Source organism: Centruroides sculpturatus, unplaced genomic scaffold (genome assembly GCF_000671375.1).
Source record: "Centruroides sculpturatus isolate CEXI.00-Female unplaced genomic scaffold, Cexi_2.0 scaffold983, whole genome shotgun sequence".
Classification (NCBI taxonomy): domain Eukaryota; kingdom Metazoa; phylum Arthropoda; class Arachnida; order Scorpiones; family Buthidae; genus Centruroides; species Centruroides sculpturatus.
In genome coordinates this window covers 206,744-225,941 of record NW_019385180.1, presented here as the reverse complement: position 1 = coordinate 225,941, position 19,198 = coordinate 206,744, and the positions used below count along the sequence as shown (strand labels likewise).

Here is a 19,198-nt window from a genome sequence, read left to right as displayed (position 1 = left end):
CAATCACAGCCATCTGCAGGCGGCAAGAAGTAATGCTGCAATCTTTAAAACCCGAGATAACTCAGGCAAGTTCCATAGTGTTACATAAAACTTGGGCATTTGGGCCCTCCGAAATTTTTTTTTTTTTTTTTTTTTTGGAAGCCGACGATACGACGCTTCCATCCCGTCACTAATATTCGAATATACAATAGCAATCTTATCTTTTTTTCCACGTGTAGTATAGAAATTTGTAATAAGATACATAATGCGGTTATAATAAAATATTGTGCGATTATTTTCGTATAATTAAAATTAATATGTATTTATTTTTTAGAAAATACAAAGGAAGCGGCGCATCTATCGCTTCTAATGACGCCACGCCACTGCTGAATAGGTGCGTTTCCCAACAGAAAGTCCTCCTCTTGGCAAATCTCCCGCCGAAGTGTTGCGTTACCACAACACTCTAGTGATAAAAGAACTTTATTGGCAGAATAATTTAAAAAAAAAAATAATAATAAATCTCATGTTATATAACGCTTGTAAATTTCGGTTTAAAAAGATGTCACGTAATTCAGTTAAATGATTATCATATTACGTAAAGATTCACTTATAAAGCGCGAATATAAAAATATTGCATACGGTACTTTCGTCTATACTCCCACCCGCTTCCGCTTATTTCTCTCCTCTCCATCTTGTTTACAATCAGTTAGTATCGCGACTGCCAGTAGGAATTTTTCGGCTAACTGACCGCTAGCGACTGGTGCAGCTCATTCTTTAGATTGCAGATCCAGTTAGTTTACTGTAATTTAAAATAGCAACTCCTACACCCGGCCATCGAATATGCCCGCAAGACTTTAAATTTATTAAGAAGTAATTTAACTGTACACCAAGTAAAACCGCGAAAATATTGGTTTTACCGGATTTTATACTGAAGTACAAATAAATCAAAATTTCTATCATCTAGCGTATAAATATTGATCAATGCCCCAGTTAATTCCGAAAAGTGACCCGCAATTAGTTTTAAATGTAAAATGTAATTTATAGATTGTAAAAATGAACAAATTCCAAAACACTAGTCTGGTTAAACAAGGGTTTAAATAGCAGAGTTTTATTAGAAAGACTTAATTATTTTTTTTTAAAAAGTGCTTCACTGTAGACAAATGAAAGGTTTGAGTTTAAAACAATAATTTACACATTTTGTAAAAGCACCTGCAGAGACTTTTTGATGATAAATCTGCACTATAAAATATTGGGAAGAAAACAAATACAATATTTTTTCTATCTTTTATTGAAAAATCCCTCAACAATCACTGATATCTAGTACTACATTACATTAGATAACACGATCCACAAAAAGTGGACGCGAAACTCATCCAATGGATGCAAGTGCATGACAAACACCACACGGTAGTTCTAGAACTAAATATTTAAGGGAATTTATATATGTGTGCGCATATATATTATATATATATACATATACATATATATATATGCCCACACATTTATATATTTATATATATATTTAAATATATATATATATAAAATTATTCCTGAATTGATGGAAATGGGTAGTTTACAACACAAGGTCTTTCTGCCCAAAAAAGCAGCATAATAATTGCAATCTTCCAGACATGTCTATTTTGACTAAAGTTGTCTAGAAGACTGCAAGATAACACTAACAAAGTAACTTGACTTGTAGAACGCTGTTAATTGTAAAATGACAATTAGCACTCTTTATGAAGAGATGAATAAAGCATTGTGAATGATGTTTATTTACAGCCACAGAAAAAAAACACCATGATTAGCCCTCCAAAAAAAGGAGAATGCCGTACCAATGTCAAATTACTGACATCTTACTCAAATGATTGTTTATCTACAGGATTTGGGTAAGATATCTTCATTCACACTACATACATATCCTGACACATACCATCAATTCCACAACATAACTTAATGGCATTCAAATATGGTAAAAAAGAAAGATGAAATGACATGGAAAATAATACCATGTCTTAATGGGATTCACTCGCACATTACATCAGTTCACAGCATTACACGCACATCCAGAAGTTCAGTCTTGCATTTCTTCTGGAATTTCATGAGGATTGAGAATGCCAGGTACGGACATTTGAATTTTCCGTTTTTCTTCCTCTGCCTGTCTCAGAGCGGCTTCGCGTTCTTCCAGGAACAGATCACTATTATCTTCGCCAGCAAATTCCTAAAGAGAACAAAAGAGGAATATTAGTTTGGAAATGTTTAAATACTCTTTCCTTGATTCTCAAAAATGCTCACTCTTATCTGTACAAGAAAGTCTCTTAAATGTTCTTTAAAGGCAGGAATATCAGCATCCAAGTTAAAAAAACCTTGAACTGTAATTTTTATCTGTGCACTAAGTGAATAAATGGTAGATTAATAACAGACAATTAAAAATATAATTTACTATCTTAATAAAGCTATTCAACTTACTCTGTGAGATGAGGAAATGCAGTTTTTAAAAGTCTTGCTACAAATTCTTGCACATACACTACATTACTTTGACTGTTGGCTTGCTGAACAGGATTTAATGGCATTGTTATCTTTCCTGCTTCTATAATGCCAAACATGTAGGCTAGTATAGTAGCTTGCATTGTTAAACCTGAAATTTTCAAGAATGTTGAATGAAGCGTATTTTTCTCTTTACACAAAAGTACTATAAAACTTACCTGCAGTATGAGAAGTATCCGTGACAACAGAAAATAAATGCTGTAATATATCTGTATAATATGTTCGATAGAAACTTTGTGCTGCCGCATCTTCCTGACCTATATTTTGTAGTAACTGATAAAGTATCTGCAAACCTGAAAAGGAATTAAGGATTATTGTCCAGAAAATAATTTTAATTATTTTTGCTAAAATGTATCTTCTTACCTGTATCTGCAACATTTCTCATTGTATGCTTGAATGCCCAGATAATAGAATCAAGCACAAGTTTAAACTGTGTTGGTGGGATATTCAGTAATGCTGGGAGGAAAAAAATTATAAATTTATTTATAAGTTAAAATAATAAAACTTGCCTTCCTTTGTTTTATTCAAATTAATTGAGTTAAGTTCTGAAAACACTGTCTCTTATCAATTATTAAATAAATTATACAATTAGAATGACTGAATCTATGAGTAACTGTTCTTTGCATCCCCTGTGATTTCTACGGCAACCTTTTTGTTGTTCTATAAGAATGTTGTGTTCTTCAACATGTTTGTATATTTTGTTTGTGATACAGGATGTCAATAATTTGTAGAGTGTTGGAAGACATGTAATTGGTCTCTATTGTGTGGGGTCTGTGGTTTTGTTGTTTTTAGGTTTCGTGTAGGTGATGCCCTGAGTAAGAAATTTTGGCATGTCTTGTGGATTGATGATGATGTGTGTTAGATGTTTAGCTAGTTCCTGGTGCAGTGATGTAAACTTTTTGTACCAGAAATTGTGAATGTTGTCTATACCAGGTGTCTTCCAGTTGTGTGTTCTGTTAACAGCATAGCAAATGTCGTGTATGTTTATTTCAGCACATTATTATTATTATTATCATTATTAATAAATAACTATTGCTTACCAGGAAAACAGTGACTAACAGCAGCATGCAGAAGTAAAAAAAAATTTGATCTGTGTTCAGGAAATTCTTCAAAATCCTATTGAATATATAAGCAGCTTTTAATATTAAAAACATACCTAAAGTAAAAATATATTTAATATATTGATATTTACCTTGTTAATCATATCAAGAGTACACTCAAAAACAGCATCAAATATTTCAGGAATTTCTGAAGTTATATGATTCTGGGAGAAGAAAAAATGCAACATCAATTATTATTATAAATCATTACCACAGCATTAATAATTTCTATAATTTTGAATTAAACAACAACAATTTCATCATAATAATTTATATAAATACGGCTGAAAAAAATTGCTCTCAATACAGCTTTATATATTTTGTCATCCAGAGGTATATGTTGTCTTCTTCAACTTCTAGGCCTAGGTTTAAACTTGCATAAAATCATCTGATAATGCATGTCTCAATAATGCAAAACATATTCCCCACATTCTATGGGATTCTGCTGTACTCTGATATCTTAAGAATTTTCACTTCTAGTAAATAAAATAAATATTAGCAATTTTTTGAGGTTAAAAGCTGAATTTGTATCCAAATTCAGCTTTTAACCCCAAATTCCGATTCATCTGTATAGTTATTTATTCAATTTGTCTTTTATTTGCCTTTTATTTCTTTTAGTGAAAAATAGGGTGTTATCTATAAAACCTGAAAAACTGTATGTAATTATTTTATATAAATAATAAAAAGCACACACATATGTACTTACATACATACATATTTATTCATTTATTATATAATTAATCAGTGAAAAATTTACTCTTTTAATGATGATTATTACTTTTTTCCTTTCTTTTCTCTATAAACTTTCAGGTGAGTTTGAGAATTTCGAAACGGCACTTCTAACATCCAACGGTTTCACTGACAACTTTATTCACTAATTTACATTTACGTATGCATTTTGGAATGATGTATACTTTTGTTCCGTCTTCAGTGATATTTAGATTAAAAAGTAAAAGTTCCAAACAATTTTTTAATCATACACTTCCAGATTGTATACTTTAAAAAACTCACTGATCTGTGATGTCAAATATACAATTTAACATTTACTACTTCATACTATAAACCAGGAATGAGCAACCTTTTTCTATGTAAAGGCCACATTTGAAACTTTCGAACTGACGCAGGCTACACACAAAAGAAAAAAATGTGGGTAAATCACAAATATTTATTTATATATTTATAAATGAACAAAGGTATACTGTACTTAATGTGACTGCTGGAACTGATGTGAATGTAATATATCAGAAATATTTGGCTGAATATTTGTCATCACTAGTTTTAAATTATTTTTTAGATGTGAATCTATTAGCTGATTTCTTTTTTTTATTTTTAACTAAACTCATTGAGACAAAAAACTGTTCACATACATAAGTTGTAGAAAATATGGATAGAATTTTTGCTACATACTTTCTTAAGTTAGGAAATTGATTTTCTTCAATAAAAGTTATATAAAAGTCTACCAAATTTTTTTCTTTAAACATATCTTTCAAATCTAAATTACACTGCAAGTGTATTATCTCCAACTGAAGTTCATTTGGATGTTTTCTATGCTTACTGAAAAAGTGTAAATATACTTATTTCATTTTCTCAGCTATGGGATTTTTCAAATCTATTTTTAAATTCTTGTCCTAGTTCTTTGACTTTCCGTGCATATTTAAAATAATTTTCATGTTCAGTGCATTGTAATAATGTTGGAAAAAAGTGACAGGTTTTGTTATGCAATTGCATGATTCACAATTAGAACTTGGATATAAATGCTTTTATAAATGTTATAAATTCAGATACGATTAGATTTTTTTCCTTGCATTTTTATATTCAGTTCTGACAAATGTGTTTTAATATTGAAAAAAATGCAACATCTGTTATCCATTCACAGTCTGAAAGTTCTTTAATAGATTTTCCTTTCATTTCCATAAATAATTTTATTTCTGGTAAGAGATTGTAAAATCTTTGTAAAACTGAAGATTTGCTTAACCAGTAAAATAAACAATGTCATTATATTCAGCATCAATATAAGATAAAAATTCTTTAAACTGACAATGGTTCAATGAACGACCTCTCAGAAAGTTTACTGTGGATACTATGATATCTGTAACATGTCCCACATTAATTTTCTTAGCAGATAAGTTCTCCACATAAAAAAATGGAAAAAAAAATAAATCACTTTGAATTTTCATTTTGTGCTAATTTATTCAAGGGAATACCAATTAAACGATGTCACTCTCCTCTGAAAGACTGCATGCCATCAGTTGTAATTCACAGTTGTAATAATGAGAGTTCATTTTTTGATAATGTTTCTTCAAAAGCCCAATAAATAATTTCTCCTGTAGTATTTCCTTTCACCCAAACTAAATTAAAAATTCTTCAGTAAAGTTTAATTCTGATCAATGCCTCAAAGGAAAATTGCAAGTTGACCGTATCTGTTATGTTGATAGATTCACCCAAACAAATGGAAAAATATTCAAAAGCTTTTGCTTGTTTTTTAATGATTCTTCAATATTATCAGACATTTCATTGATTCTTCTTGCTACTGTTCGCCAAGATAAACTAATATTAGCAATAAGATACTTCTGATCAAAACATATAATCTCAACTGCTTTTTCAATATATCCCTTTATAAACATCCCATCAGAAAAACAATGAAAATTTTTCGCTAATACATTACAAATTTCATAACTGGCTTTTGTAACAGATTCATTAAAAATATTAATATATTTCTGTCTTCATTAAGAATACTTGCTGGGAGGTTACAGCTTTTCTGCTTTTTCTTAAGTCTCCAGTAAACTAGTTGTATTTATTGGAATGTTTAGTGGTGTAGTGCATTTAACATTATATTTCTTGAAAACTTCAATACTTTCCAAACAAATTAAACAAGTTTTTTCATAATGAATGAAAAAGTAATCATATTTCCATGATTCATTATAAATTTGATTTTCATCTTCAATTTTTCTTTTCTTTTTTGTTGACATCTAAAAATTGAAGATAAAATAAAATAAATAAAATACTGTACTAATAAATACAGTAAAAGCTCAATGTAATGGACCACTACGAGACCCAAGATATTGGTACATTATAACGAAAGTCCATTTTATCATGATTACTCATTATTACAAATTCGTCCATTATATCAAAAAGTATATTAGTATACAGTAAAATCATGTTAGAACTGGTAAGTTGAAAACAAATGCAATCAACATCTTGATTGCATTGGTTTTCAACTTTAAACTAAGTACCACCCATTTCAGTAAATTTTCTACACATAAAAAAAATTATTGTTAGATTAAAGTGTTTGCTATACAAAGAGTAAAAAATGGCTGCAACTCCAGTGCTTTTCTTAATCTAAAATTTTACTGGCATAAATTGTATAACAGGGATAGTATAAGACTTATTTTTTAGTAGAACTGTTATATTAAAGAAACACTTGTTTTTCTTTTGCTCTCAAAATGTCTGAAATTGTTTACTTGGAAACATTTCTTTACCAACTTCAGCTTGATATTTTCCAACTTCAATCTAAGGAAATATATCTATCTATTTCTTGTATTAAATATAAAGCTTTTTATTATCTTTTAAGATCCACATTTCTGCTTTACAAACAAATCCAAGACTCGTCACTCATGGAAAAACAAAACCAAAACTGAACAATGCCGGACTGCAATTTTAAATCAAATTTTTAATTTATTTAATTTAAAATATATGCTCTCCACCTCAAATTAGTAATGGCTTTCCCCTGTACATCATACTTTTCCTTTAGCAATAAAGTTGTGCTGGTCTTCTAACTCCTTTTGAGGGAAAATTTTTGAATTGAAATAACATGACTTTGGTTTGAACTGGAAATTTATATATAGTTAATCAGGGCTCTTATCTCTAAGCTATCCATGTCTGATCTCGACTTTATCTATCTAACTCTGTTCTTGAGTTTAATTAAGGACAGACAACCAGACAGGCAACAGTGAAAATTTATAGGTCTTCAATTTTTTCAAATTTCAGCATAACAAAGTTCAGATGTAAAAGAGAAATTAATCTTAACATTTAACTCTTTAAACATGGAATTGCTCTAAAATAGCCCTTATTTGTTCAAAATGAAACCATCCAATGAAAAAGTTTTTATATACAAGTTCCCTTGTAGCCTGAGGAGTAAAAACAATTTAGTCTTTAGGACATGAATAGAAAACATTTCAGAGCTTAAAGATTTAAAGAAATAACAAGATAATTTGACTAGTTTGCAATTTGTTAAAAAATTAATACAGTAAAACCTACATAAACTAGAATTTCACAATATTAAATATTTTTTCCAGTTTGTCAGAGTTGTTTTGAACAGGTTTCACTGTACTTTATACAAAGTGATGATTTTCATAGTTTGAATATTGTGGAAAAAGCAGAAGAATTTTATTAATGAAAATGTATTTACCTCTAGCCTGTTTACTATTGTTGCCATAGTTGATAAAACTTCAGGCTCTCTAGCTGACGGAACACTACATCGTTGATAATCTAATAAAACTGCATCTAATAATGGTGGTATAAAATTTTCAAGAACCTGAAATAAAATAAGCATTATTAAGTTAAATATTATGATTATTCATTTATATAACAACCATAAGCAAATAATTATGTTTATAATTAATGTCATAATTATGTCTTAATATAAAAAGAAACTTTCAAGAATACATATATTTATCAAATAATACTTTTATGTATATAATGTAAGTATGCATTACATGTAAACTAGAAGAACAAGACTCAAATTGTATTTTAACCTTATTATCAAAAAATATAACTTCCTATGATACAATTGTAAAAACAAAAATTTTTAAACTAATTATAAAATAAATATGGCTTAAATCAGCATTTATCAAACTGTGCATTGTTGTGGCTCCCAGGGGCATCACAGCCTTCCACTAAGGATATTGTGGTGGGATAGCAAAATAGTAGTTTAGTTTACTATTAGTTGTGTACCAATAACTAATACATCAAATTGAAACCAATGTTTACAATATTAATAGGTTAAATTTTAGAATTTAACTGATTTACCAAAACCAATAAAATACTGACTTCACTGATAATGTAAATATCAGTATTTGTCATTGACAATAAATATCAGCATTGGCAGCAATTAAAACAATATATATTGCAACTGAATGTTGAGAAAGAGATGTAAACTAGTTTCCAAACTTTTTCCCAAATTTGAAGAACTGATGAAGAAGCAAGCTCATTCTTCCCACTAATTTTCTTACAGGAATAAAATGTCATAAAATTGTAATTAAAATGTGTTAAAGTTTTATTTAAAAAATAAACAATTTTATTAATTCATGTCCAAAACTTTTTTACACTTTGTGTTGGATATCATGGACCAATTGATATAAAATATGCCAGTTCAAAAGCAATTAACAAGTAAGTTATTCTTTGTGGCAATTCTTTTTATGCAAAGAAATTGTATTTAAATTCAGACTATGGAAGCTGTGGACCAAACAAGTTTGAAAAAGATTGACTTAAATAGTTATTCTATACAACCTGCATTACTAACTGAAATAATTCTAGTGGTAAGAAAGTCTAAAAGTTAAATCAATATAAGAAGCAAGTTAAAATGCTAATATTCAAATATTTTATGGATTTCATTGTTCTGAAAGCATAATTTATGTAACAGAATTTACTATAAAAATTTATTATTATTTTATATAATTTGGCATTAAAAATAAAAGTAAATGAATTTATGCAATTAAAGAGAAGACATAACTTGATATATAATTATTCTTTCAAAAATATATTAAATACAATACTTGTGTTCTGATTTAAATGCATATATTATAGAAAAATTAATGACAACTGTAAAAACAATCATTCATGTCTTATTTTTATTGTTTAATTTCCTAATTAAGATATATGAGAATAAGATAATTCTTGGAAACTTCAAAACAGAGAAACACATCAGTTTTCTTTATCCAGATTTTGTAATAAAGATGAATATGTAAGTGAAGTTAAATTTATGGTTTGATCTGTAGTTTTTGGTGCAAGGGCATCTTGAGCTAAGTTGCACCAAGCCAATGGTAGATTTAAAAATACTTATGAATGTAGAAACTTAAAGTTAGATAACTCAGGATAGCTAAATAACTATTATTTCATATATTCTTGTTTGAATATGTAAGAAATATAAAATAATAACAATAAACAATTATTTTTTGTGACAGCATCACAATGCTAAACTGCAATTTTTAATTTATTTAATTTAAAATATGCACTCTCCACCTCAAATTAGTAGTGTCTTGCCCCTGTACATCATACTTTTCCTATTAGCAGTAGAGTCAAGCTGGTCATCTATTAACTGCTTTCAGAAGAAAAAGTTTTGAATTGAAAAAACGTGACTTTCGGTTGGCATCAGAAGTTCATATATAGTTAATTGAGGCATCCTGCCCCTAAGGTTTCCATATCTGGTCTTGTCTTTTATATATCTAACTCTGTTCTCGAGATTAAGAAAAGATGGATGGACTAACAAACGGCAGTGGGAATTTATCGCCCTACAATTTTTTCAAATTGCAGCCCAATAAACAACAACAGATCCAAATAAAAATTTAAACTAAAAATTAATTTTTAATACAATTCTCTCTTCAGTAACTATATATAATTTCAATGATTAAAATATAATTATATTCAAAAGCAAAGAAGTTTATAGCTATTCATTTATTTTTTAATTGACATAAAAATAATTAAATTTAAAACTATGTGATAATTTCAAAATTTTTAAAATTATGATTAAAACAATTACTTCACTTACCATTTGTGGATCTGTAGATCTGCTAACCCAACCAGAAATCAGTTTTAATGTTTCTTTTTTTACTGTTCTCATACTTCTAATAAGCGGCTGTTTTGTAACACTTTCTCCATTTAATGCAATAGCAGCACTGATATTTTCACTCATTACTTTATATACATTTAACATATCCAAATAAATTCTTCCTAACTGAAAAATAAAGTTGTTATTTTTTTAAAAATTCTTGCTACATATACCTCATACCTTTCACTAACAAAAATTTACTTTTCTTAAACCCGAATGTTGTTAATATAAATATTTTAAATAACTGTTAACATTTAAATTATTTCATTAACATATAGCATGAAACACTTAAAAACAATAGGAGTGTTTATAAAATATTCATGCTGAAAAGATGCGAAATATTTCGCTAACCTTAATTTTAAATACAGTATTTCAAATTTAGTAAATATGAAATTCTACATCACATCATAAACTTCCTTGTGGGATAAAGGCAAGGGTTCCCTTCGTTATGATACAGATTTCCTTTATTTTCACTACTATCATTCTTCCCCATATTGAACTCTTTTAGGACATTTCCAAAAACATTTTCTGAATCAACTGATTCAATGGTCATAACATCACAATCACAGTCAATAACTTCATCTGTGTTTTCATTTAATATCCTCATTTTACCACTTCAGAATTTAGAAATTCATGCCATCAAATTCAGATGCCCACTTCTTTCTGTTCATATCTCCGGGCTCAATTTGAACAAAGACTCATGCTTCCTCTTTTTGATGTTGTTTACTGTTGTCTTACTAACTCAACTTCTCAGCTGTTCACCTCTCACTATGACTTTTAGAAAGTGGATCAGTTCACATTTCTGCTGAAGATTTAGCTCTTTGTATCCTTTCTAGCCATTCTAAAAGTTAATTGGGGTCAGCGAGTGAGTTATTGAAAAAAGAAAGAAAATGAATCTCACCTAATTAAAAATTTACACAAAGAACACGTGAAGCTAGATCACTTTACTAGACAAAGCCAAACTATGAAATATTGACAATAGAAACCTCAATAGTGACCCAACACAATCTCTATCATAACAGAAATTTTAAAATTTGCCTGCTGCTGCCAAAAAATTGCAGTGCTGGCACATTGCTAGTGGTGTTTTCAATTTATGATACAGATTTTTAATTTTTCAAACTATCATTTCTTTTACTTAAGCTTCTAAAATAAAGACTTCAAAAGATTATAGGAAATTTAGTTTAAACTTCTTATCCATAAAGTACAATGATTCAAATATTTTATATTTGCAACGTGATTGCTACAAATTGAATTACATCCTTTAAAATGGTTTTGTTTTTATTATTATTTTTTAATGGTCACTTTATCCAAGATGATTTCTTACCTTAAGACATACATGATCAAAGTGGTCAATGGTCACAATAGTCAGGTGGTTACTGTATGCAAATATCTCCACTACAAAAATGTATTATTTTACAAAGACCAACTCACAGTGATCAACTTAACAGGTTCAATTAGCAGGTTACACTGTAAACTGATCCAGAAGAGTCAAAAGTTTTTTATTTTGTGTATTGTTTACAAATTTTTATTTTATCAAAAATATTTTAAATACTTTTTATATGGAAAATACCTCTTTGTTCTGATTTAAATGCATATATTATAGAAAAATTAATGACAACTGTAAAAACAATCATTCATGTCTTATTTTTATTGTTTAATTTCCTAATTAAGATATATGAGAATAAGATAATTCTTGGAAACTTCAAAACAGAGAAACACATCAGTTTTCTTTATCCAGATTTTGTAATAAAGATGAATATGTAAGTGAAGTTAAATTTATGGTTTGATCTGTAGTTTTTGGTGCAAGGGCATCTTGAGCTAAGTTGCACCAAGCCAATGGTAGATTTAAAAATACTTATGAATGTAGAAACTTAAAGTTAGATAACTCAGGATAGCTAAATAACTATTATTTCATATATTCTTGTTTGAATATGTAAGAAATATAAAATAATAACAATAAACAATTATTTTTTGTGACAGCATCACAATGCTAAACTGCAATTTTTAATTTATTTAATTTAAAATATGCACTCTCCACCTCAAATTAGTAGTGTCTTGCCCCTGTACATCATACTTTTCCTATTAGCAGTAGAGTCAAGCTGGTCATCTATTAACTGCNGTCAGTAAATTTAAATTTTCACTAGTGCTGTGGCGCTGCAATCTTTGGCTATATCTTGGGCTACTCCAATATTTTTTTGTTGATGTGTGTGTTTTAACTGGCAGCACTGGCACTTTTGTGTGGTTTTTTCTGAGGAGTGTGTGTCATGCTGAATCAAATGTTTTTGATACTAGATTAACTTCTAAAGTATAATTTTTTTTGTTTTTACATTTTTCAATATATTTATTTTGTTTGTAAAAAATAAAAAAACAATTTTTAACGATACAATAGCCACGATTGTTATTTTAAAAAGTTTACATTAGGTTTAACATCGACGAAAATTCAACACAAAGTGACACACAACAGAGAAAAATTTCGACATGGAATAGGTTAATATATTTTTTCGTACATAATCGGTTATCCGAACAACCCTAGTCTTCAAATGATTCGGATAAACGACACTCTACTGTATATCAAAAATAAGAAACATTTTGAAAAATTTACAAAACTTCTCTCTCATTATTTGACTTGTAATATCATTGATAAAAAACTTGTAATATCATTGATAAAAAAAAATTTAAGGGAGAGAGGAAAAAATATATTAATCATTGTATTATAGAAATGCAATATGTTATTTAAAATTTATATATTTTAATAATTAAAAGCAATTGTTATTTAAATAAACCAAGATTTAGATGATCTTAAACAACACACCTGCTGAGGTTGTAAATCACAAATTATTGTATTGATATTATTTAATATTTCTTCAATGAATGGCATTATTTCTCCCACTTGAATCTATAATAAAAAAATAAATAATACAAATATAAAATATGAAAAAGGTAGTCTAAAATAAATCTTAAAATAATAATAATAATTTACCTGAACAAAATGTCGTCTACACTTCTGTGCAATTTTTATAAAAGTATCACATGCCATATCTTGCACACCATCGTGAGTTTCTATAAAGATGTAAAATATTTTAACAATATTTTAATTAATTTATAATCTAAAACAAACTTTAACAATATTAGGCATAGACCATTTTTAGATATTATAAAGAGAAACAATCAAAAGAACTATAAATTCAAATCCTTTGTTTTTCACTCAAGGACATGTATCCTAAAAATTGTCACAATTTCAAACTTCTTAAAAATCATTATTTACTTCAAAATAAGGTTTATTGGATGCAGATAGATTGTTTAATGTTCAGATGAGATAATCAGGATCACAACTGGCTGCAATCTAAATTTTAGTTTTAACCCATTCCATTAACCATGAAAACTGGTCAGCTCTGAAGTGGCAAAATTTGGCCTTGATCTTGTTCTCCAACCCCTTCATGGATCCAGGTTCCCAACTATTTTCATAAACTTTTTACTTTTATTTGGTACCAAGATCTCTCAATTGGTCTCAGTTGCAAAACATTTGGACATTGGCTTCACAGGAGATGCAACAAATTCCATAATGATCCAACTTGCCAACCGTATCACAAGCATAATATAATGGGCAGTGGCTATGCTTGGCCAGAAAACACATCCTTGGACAGGTAATGATATCATCCCAAACTTGATTAGGAAGTAACATATATTTTTCTATTAAATGCTCTTGAACAAGTTGATCTGTTTGTGCACTTATCATACATCCAACAGCTTCATAAAATGTATGCACCTAAACAAATAAAATAACATTAATCAATCTATTTGTTGAAGTTTTCAAACTGACAACTGACAGATTTATTTATTTGTCTAATTTCTTAAAATATTCTCATATTCTTAAATGTTTTGTTTGAATTAATTATAAGATGATCATGTTCCACCTGTAGATGTCATGTAATTAGTTGTGAAAAGTGTAATGATTATTGATATAAACATTATACTTTGAAATAAACTAAAACAAACATTAATATACTAATTATCCATCTTAGATTTCATAGTTATTACTATTAGGATTAATTAATAATAATTTAAAAATAATAATCTAACAGAAAACCTTCAAATCAAATAAATATTTGCCAAATAATATCATAACTCACCAAATAATATCATAACTGATCGTTGAAAACAAAATTATTCATTATAAATGTAATGAATGCTTTTTAGAAAATTAAATTATTTTCTATTTACATATAACTGAAAAATACATCTGTGCCTTCAATCATATTCTTTAAGAGAATAAGAAGTTTTACTAGATTTACAATAAAAGCTCTCAGTTTTAGTATTTCAGTTAAAAGTTAATTTAGTAATGAACAATACATAATACTTAAGACATTGAAAACTCCACTAACATAAAATAATAATGCTAATTGTCAAAAAATTATATATAATTTAAAATTTCTCCTTCCTTTTTTTTGTAAATATAATTTATCTTTGTATATTTTTTTATTGAATTTGATATTTATTAATGAATAAACAAATTAGGCAAATCCACAAATAAAGTTACAGTAGAGCGCCATTTATCCGACAGAATTTCAGTTGGTAAATTTAAATTTTCACTAGTGCTGTGGCGCTGCAATCTTTGGCTATATCTTGGGCTACTCCAATATTTTTTTGTTGATGTGTGTGTTTTAACTGGCAGCACTGGCACTTTTGTGTGGTTTTTTCTGAGGAGTGTGTGTCATGCTGAATCAAATGTTTTTGATACTAGATTAACTTCTAAAGTATAATTTTTTTTGTTTTTACATTTTTCAATATATTTATTTTGTTTGTAAAAAATAAAAAAACAATTTTTAACGATACAATAGCCACGATTGTTATTTTAAAAAGTTTACATTAGGTTTAACATCGACGAAAATTCAACACAAAGTGACACACAACAGAGAAAAATTTCGACATGGAATAGGTTAATATATTTTTTCGTACATAATCGGTTATCCGAACAACCCTAGTCTTCAAATGATTCGGATAAACGACACTCTACTGTATATCAAAAATAAGAAACATTTTGAAAAATTTACAAAACTTCTCTCTCATTATTTGACTTGTAATATCATTGATAAAAAACTTGTAATATCATTGATAAAAAAAAATTTAAGGGAGAGAGGAAAAAATATATTAATCATTGTATTATAGAAATGCAATATGTTATTTAAAATTTATATATTTTAATAATTAAAAGCAATTGTTATTTAAATAAACCAAGATTTAGATGATCTTAAACAACACACCTGCTGAGGTTGTAAATCACAAATTATTGTATTGATATTATTTAATATTTCTTCAATGAATGGCATTATTTCTCCCACTTGAATCTATAATAAAAAAATAAATAATACAAATATAAAATATGAAAAAGGTAGTCTAAAATAAATCTTAAAATAATAATAATAATTTACCTGAACAAAATGTCGTCTACACTTCTGTGCAATTTTTATAAAAGTATCACATGCCATATCTTGCACACCATCGTGAGTTTCTATAAAGATGTAAAATATTTTAACAATATTTTAATTAATTTATAATCTAAAACAAACTTTAACAATATTAGGCATAGACCATTTTTAGATATTATAAAGAGAAACAATCAAAAGAACTATAAATTCAAATCCTTTGTTTTTCACTCAAGGACATGTATCCTAAAAATTGTCACAATTTCAAACTTCTTAAAAATCATTATTTACTTCAAAATAAGGTTTATTGGATGCAGATAGATTGTTTAATGTTCAGATGAGATAATCAGGATCACAACTGGCTGCAATCTAAATTTTAGTTTTAACCCATTCCATTAACCATGAAAACTGGTCAGCTCTGAAGTGGCAAAATTTGGCCTTGATCTTGTTCTCCAACCCCTTCATGGATCCAGGTTCCCAACTATTTTCATAAACTTTTTACTTTTATTTGGTACCAAGATCTCTCAATTGGTCTCAGTTGCAAAACATTTGGACATTGGCTTCACAGGAGATGCAACAAATTCCATAATGATCCAACTTGCCAACCGTATCACAAGCATAATATAATGGGCAGTGGCTATGCTTGGCCAGAAAACACATCCTTGGACAGGGTAGTATTTCTTTAAGAAGGATATTCTGAACATCTGTAGTAACTTGCCTAATCACTTGTTTACAGGAAGCAAGGATACAGCCCTTTCTCTTCTATACATCAAGTAAACCATGATACTTTAAAATGACAGCCTTTAGAGTGCTTATAAAAACTGTATATGACCAAGATTAATAAGTTGTGAGAAGAACTTGCTTGTATCTCACAGATTGCAGGAGAGTTGAGATATGAACAGGATTAGTGGAATGCCTAATAAAGGGATATGAAGAGGGCACCCAGGCAAAGAGAGATGGAAGTTAAGAAGAGCTATAAAGTGGTGAATTATAATGAATCTCTTAAGAATATTTATAGGAGGATAGCAAATGATGCAGAGATTAAGCTTTATTATAGGAGAAACCCAACCTTATATAAGCTTCTCCAAAATGACAAGGGCAAGGTACACCCATGGATGTCATCAGGCATATACAGTACACCTGTGTGGGATGGCAGGACTAATCAGACACTTGAATATATAGGGACCGTAAAGCAGTCAATGAGATACAGGACTACAGAGCACCAACATGATGCAAGAACAGGTTTTTGTCTACTGCCCTAGCTATAATTATGAACAATATGCTCTTTTCCACTAATTATAAATGTATATTAGCCTGAAGTTCACTGTTTAAAACAGCAGAAAATGTTACTTGATTTGCAATGAAGTATTCACTGATTGAAATGACAATGTATCAACCTATTCAATTGAGAGGTTGTTATTTTGATAACTCAATCAGATAGCAATGTTTTTCTTTTTGTTTGATTCATTTAATACAGCAAGAAAAATCAGAAATATAAAGAATTTAAAATTATTTATAGAAAATATTTATAAATACCATGCATAAATTCAAACAATTTGTTTACAACTGTTTTCAGAAATTTCCAATGGGCACGCAGGAACCTTGGATATTGTCCAACAACATACATTATATTTGATGCAATAATTGCTTTGTTATCTTTCCCTCGTTTCTGTTCACATAAACCAAGAAGATCCTAATAAATAGATGTAAAAATAAAATTATAACTCTTACAGAAATATGAATTATTTAGCATAAAAATTCAATATAAATGTTTTAAATTAATAATATTACTTTTATAACAGTGACTAGAAATCTCTTTTCATCTTCCTCATACATTGCACCACTAATTGAACCTATAGCCCAACATAACTAAAAATTTTTAAAAATTAGATATGTTATTTCCACATATAATTAAAAACAATTTTAAATTATGATTAAATTTATTACATACTGTATTCAAATTTTTCCATGACCATTCTGTTCCATTAACCTGATTATGAAGCTTTTCTGTCATAATTCTCTCGGTATCATTATAGTCCAGATGAGTAAGATATACTGAAATGATTTATTATTAATAAGTATTAATAATTTAAATATATTATTGATATGATCCATTATTATTTACCAAGAGTCTCTCTCATGTTTTTATATAACTGAATTGAATCTGTATCTTTCATAAATTCTCTAACAACCTCTCCTTGTTCATTTTCAACAACAAGCACTTCTTCAGGTTTAGCCATTCTCCCAATCATTATATAACGAAGCTAAAAAACGAAAAAACATATATAAATAAAACCACTGAATTGAAAATTAGACATTAAATATCAGAAAAGTTAAAACCTTTGTAAGAACTGGTTGATATAACTGTCTTCTGAGTGGCACAACTGAATTAGGACCACGTGGTAAAATAAGTGGTGTTGCAGAAACACCAGTAAAAGGGTTCTCTCTGTACAAATCTGCTGCTAATGCATTCCAATATTCCAAACAGATTTTAAAAATTTCTACTTCTTCAACTTCTGATATCAAAAGTAAATAATGCAATGCCTGGGGAAAAAGATGAGAACGTCATTTTCAATAAATACAGAAAATGAAAATGCATTATTCACAGAACCAACTGTTTTTAATTCATAAATAAAATATAAATATAAAGAACATTTTTTTTTACAAAACAAGAAATTCATTACTATATTGGAAAATTATTTCTAGTCCATATGTCATATGTGAGTCGTCTACACTTCTGTGCAATTTTTATAAAAGTATCACATGCCATATCTTGCACACCATCGTGAGTTTCTATAAAGATGTAAAATATTTTAACAATATTTTAATTAATTTATAATCTAAAACAAACTTTAACAATATTAGGCATAGACCATTTTTAGATATTATAAAGAGAAACAATCAAAAGAACTATAAATTCAAATCCTTTGTTTTTCACTCAAGGACATGTATCCTAANGTCATTTTCAATAAATACAGAAAATGAAAATGCATTATTCACAGAACCAACTGTTTTTAATTCATAAATAAAATATAAATATAAAGAACATTTTTTTTTACAAAACAAGAAATTCATTACTATATTGGAAAATTATTTCTAGTCCATATGTCATATGTGAAAATTAACACTGTTAATTTTAAAATGCTTTTCATACATAATTAAATTAACAGTTTTTTTCAAATCAGAGTCACTGCTCTTAACTTTATGCTATATCAGTGTCTCAATATATCATCATCCGAAGATGAATAAATAGGAAATTTTTGTTTGTTTGTGTCAAATTTAATTTGTTTGTTTTTTTAAGATTATTTATTTGTTTATTTAAATAC

General features: G+C 28.2%; 1 protein-coding gene across 1 annotated transcript in view; it reads right to left on the bottom strand.

Annotated features, from left to right (window-relative positions):
- Positions 1–1,055: 1,055 nt before the first annotated feature.
- LOC111635834 (exportin-1-like) overlaps positions 1,056–19,198 on the bottom strand; it is a 78,424-nt gene continuing 60,281 nt past the window's right edge. Inside the window, 18 exon segments of the mRNA XM_023380934.1 lie at positions 1,056–2,197; positions 2,272–2,368; positions 2,446–2,614; positions 2,682–2,816; positions 2,887–2,979; positions 3,564–3,639; positions 3,716–3,787; positions 8,032–8,157; positions 10,390–10,622; positions 10,924–10,986; positions 14,092–14,215; positions 15,711–15,794; positions 15,879–15,958; positions 17,409–17,565; positions 17,664–17,741; positions 17,824–17,927; positions 17,998–18,136; positions 18,213–18,416. Of these exon segments, the coding sequence (XP_023236702.1) occupies positions 2,051–2,197; positions 2,272–2,368; positions 2,446–2,614; positions 2,682–2,816; positions 2,887–2,979; positions 3,564–3,639; positions 3,716–3,787; positions 8,032–8,157; positions 10,390–10,622; positions 10,924–10,986; positions 14,092–14,215; positions 15,711–15,794; positions 15,879–15,958; positions 17,409–17,565; positions 17,664–17,741; positions 17,824–17,927; positions 17,998–18,136; positions 18,213–18,416 (2,181 nt within the window). The 3' untranslated portion in view covers positions 1,056–2,050.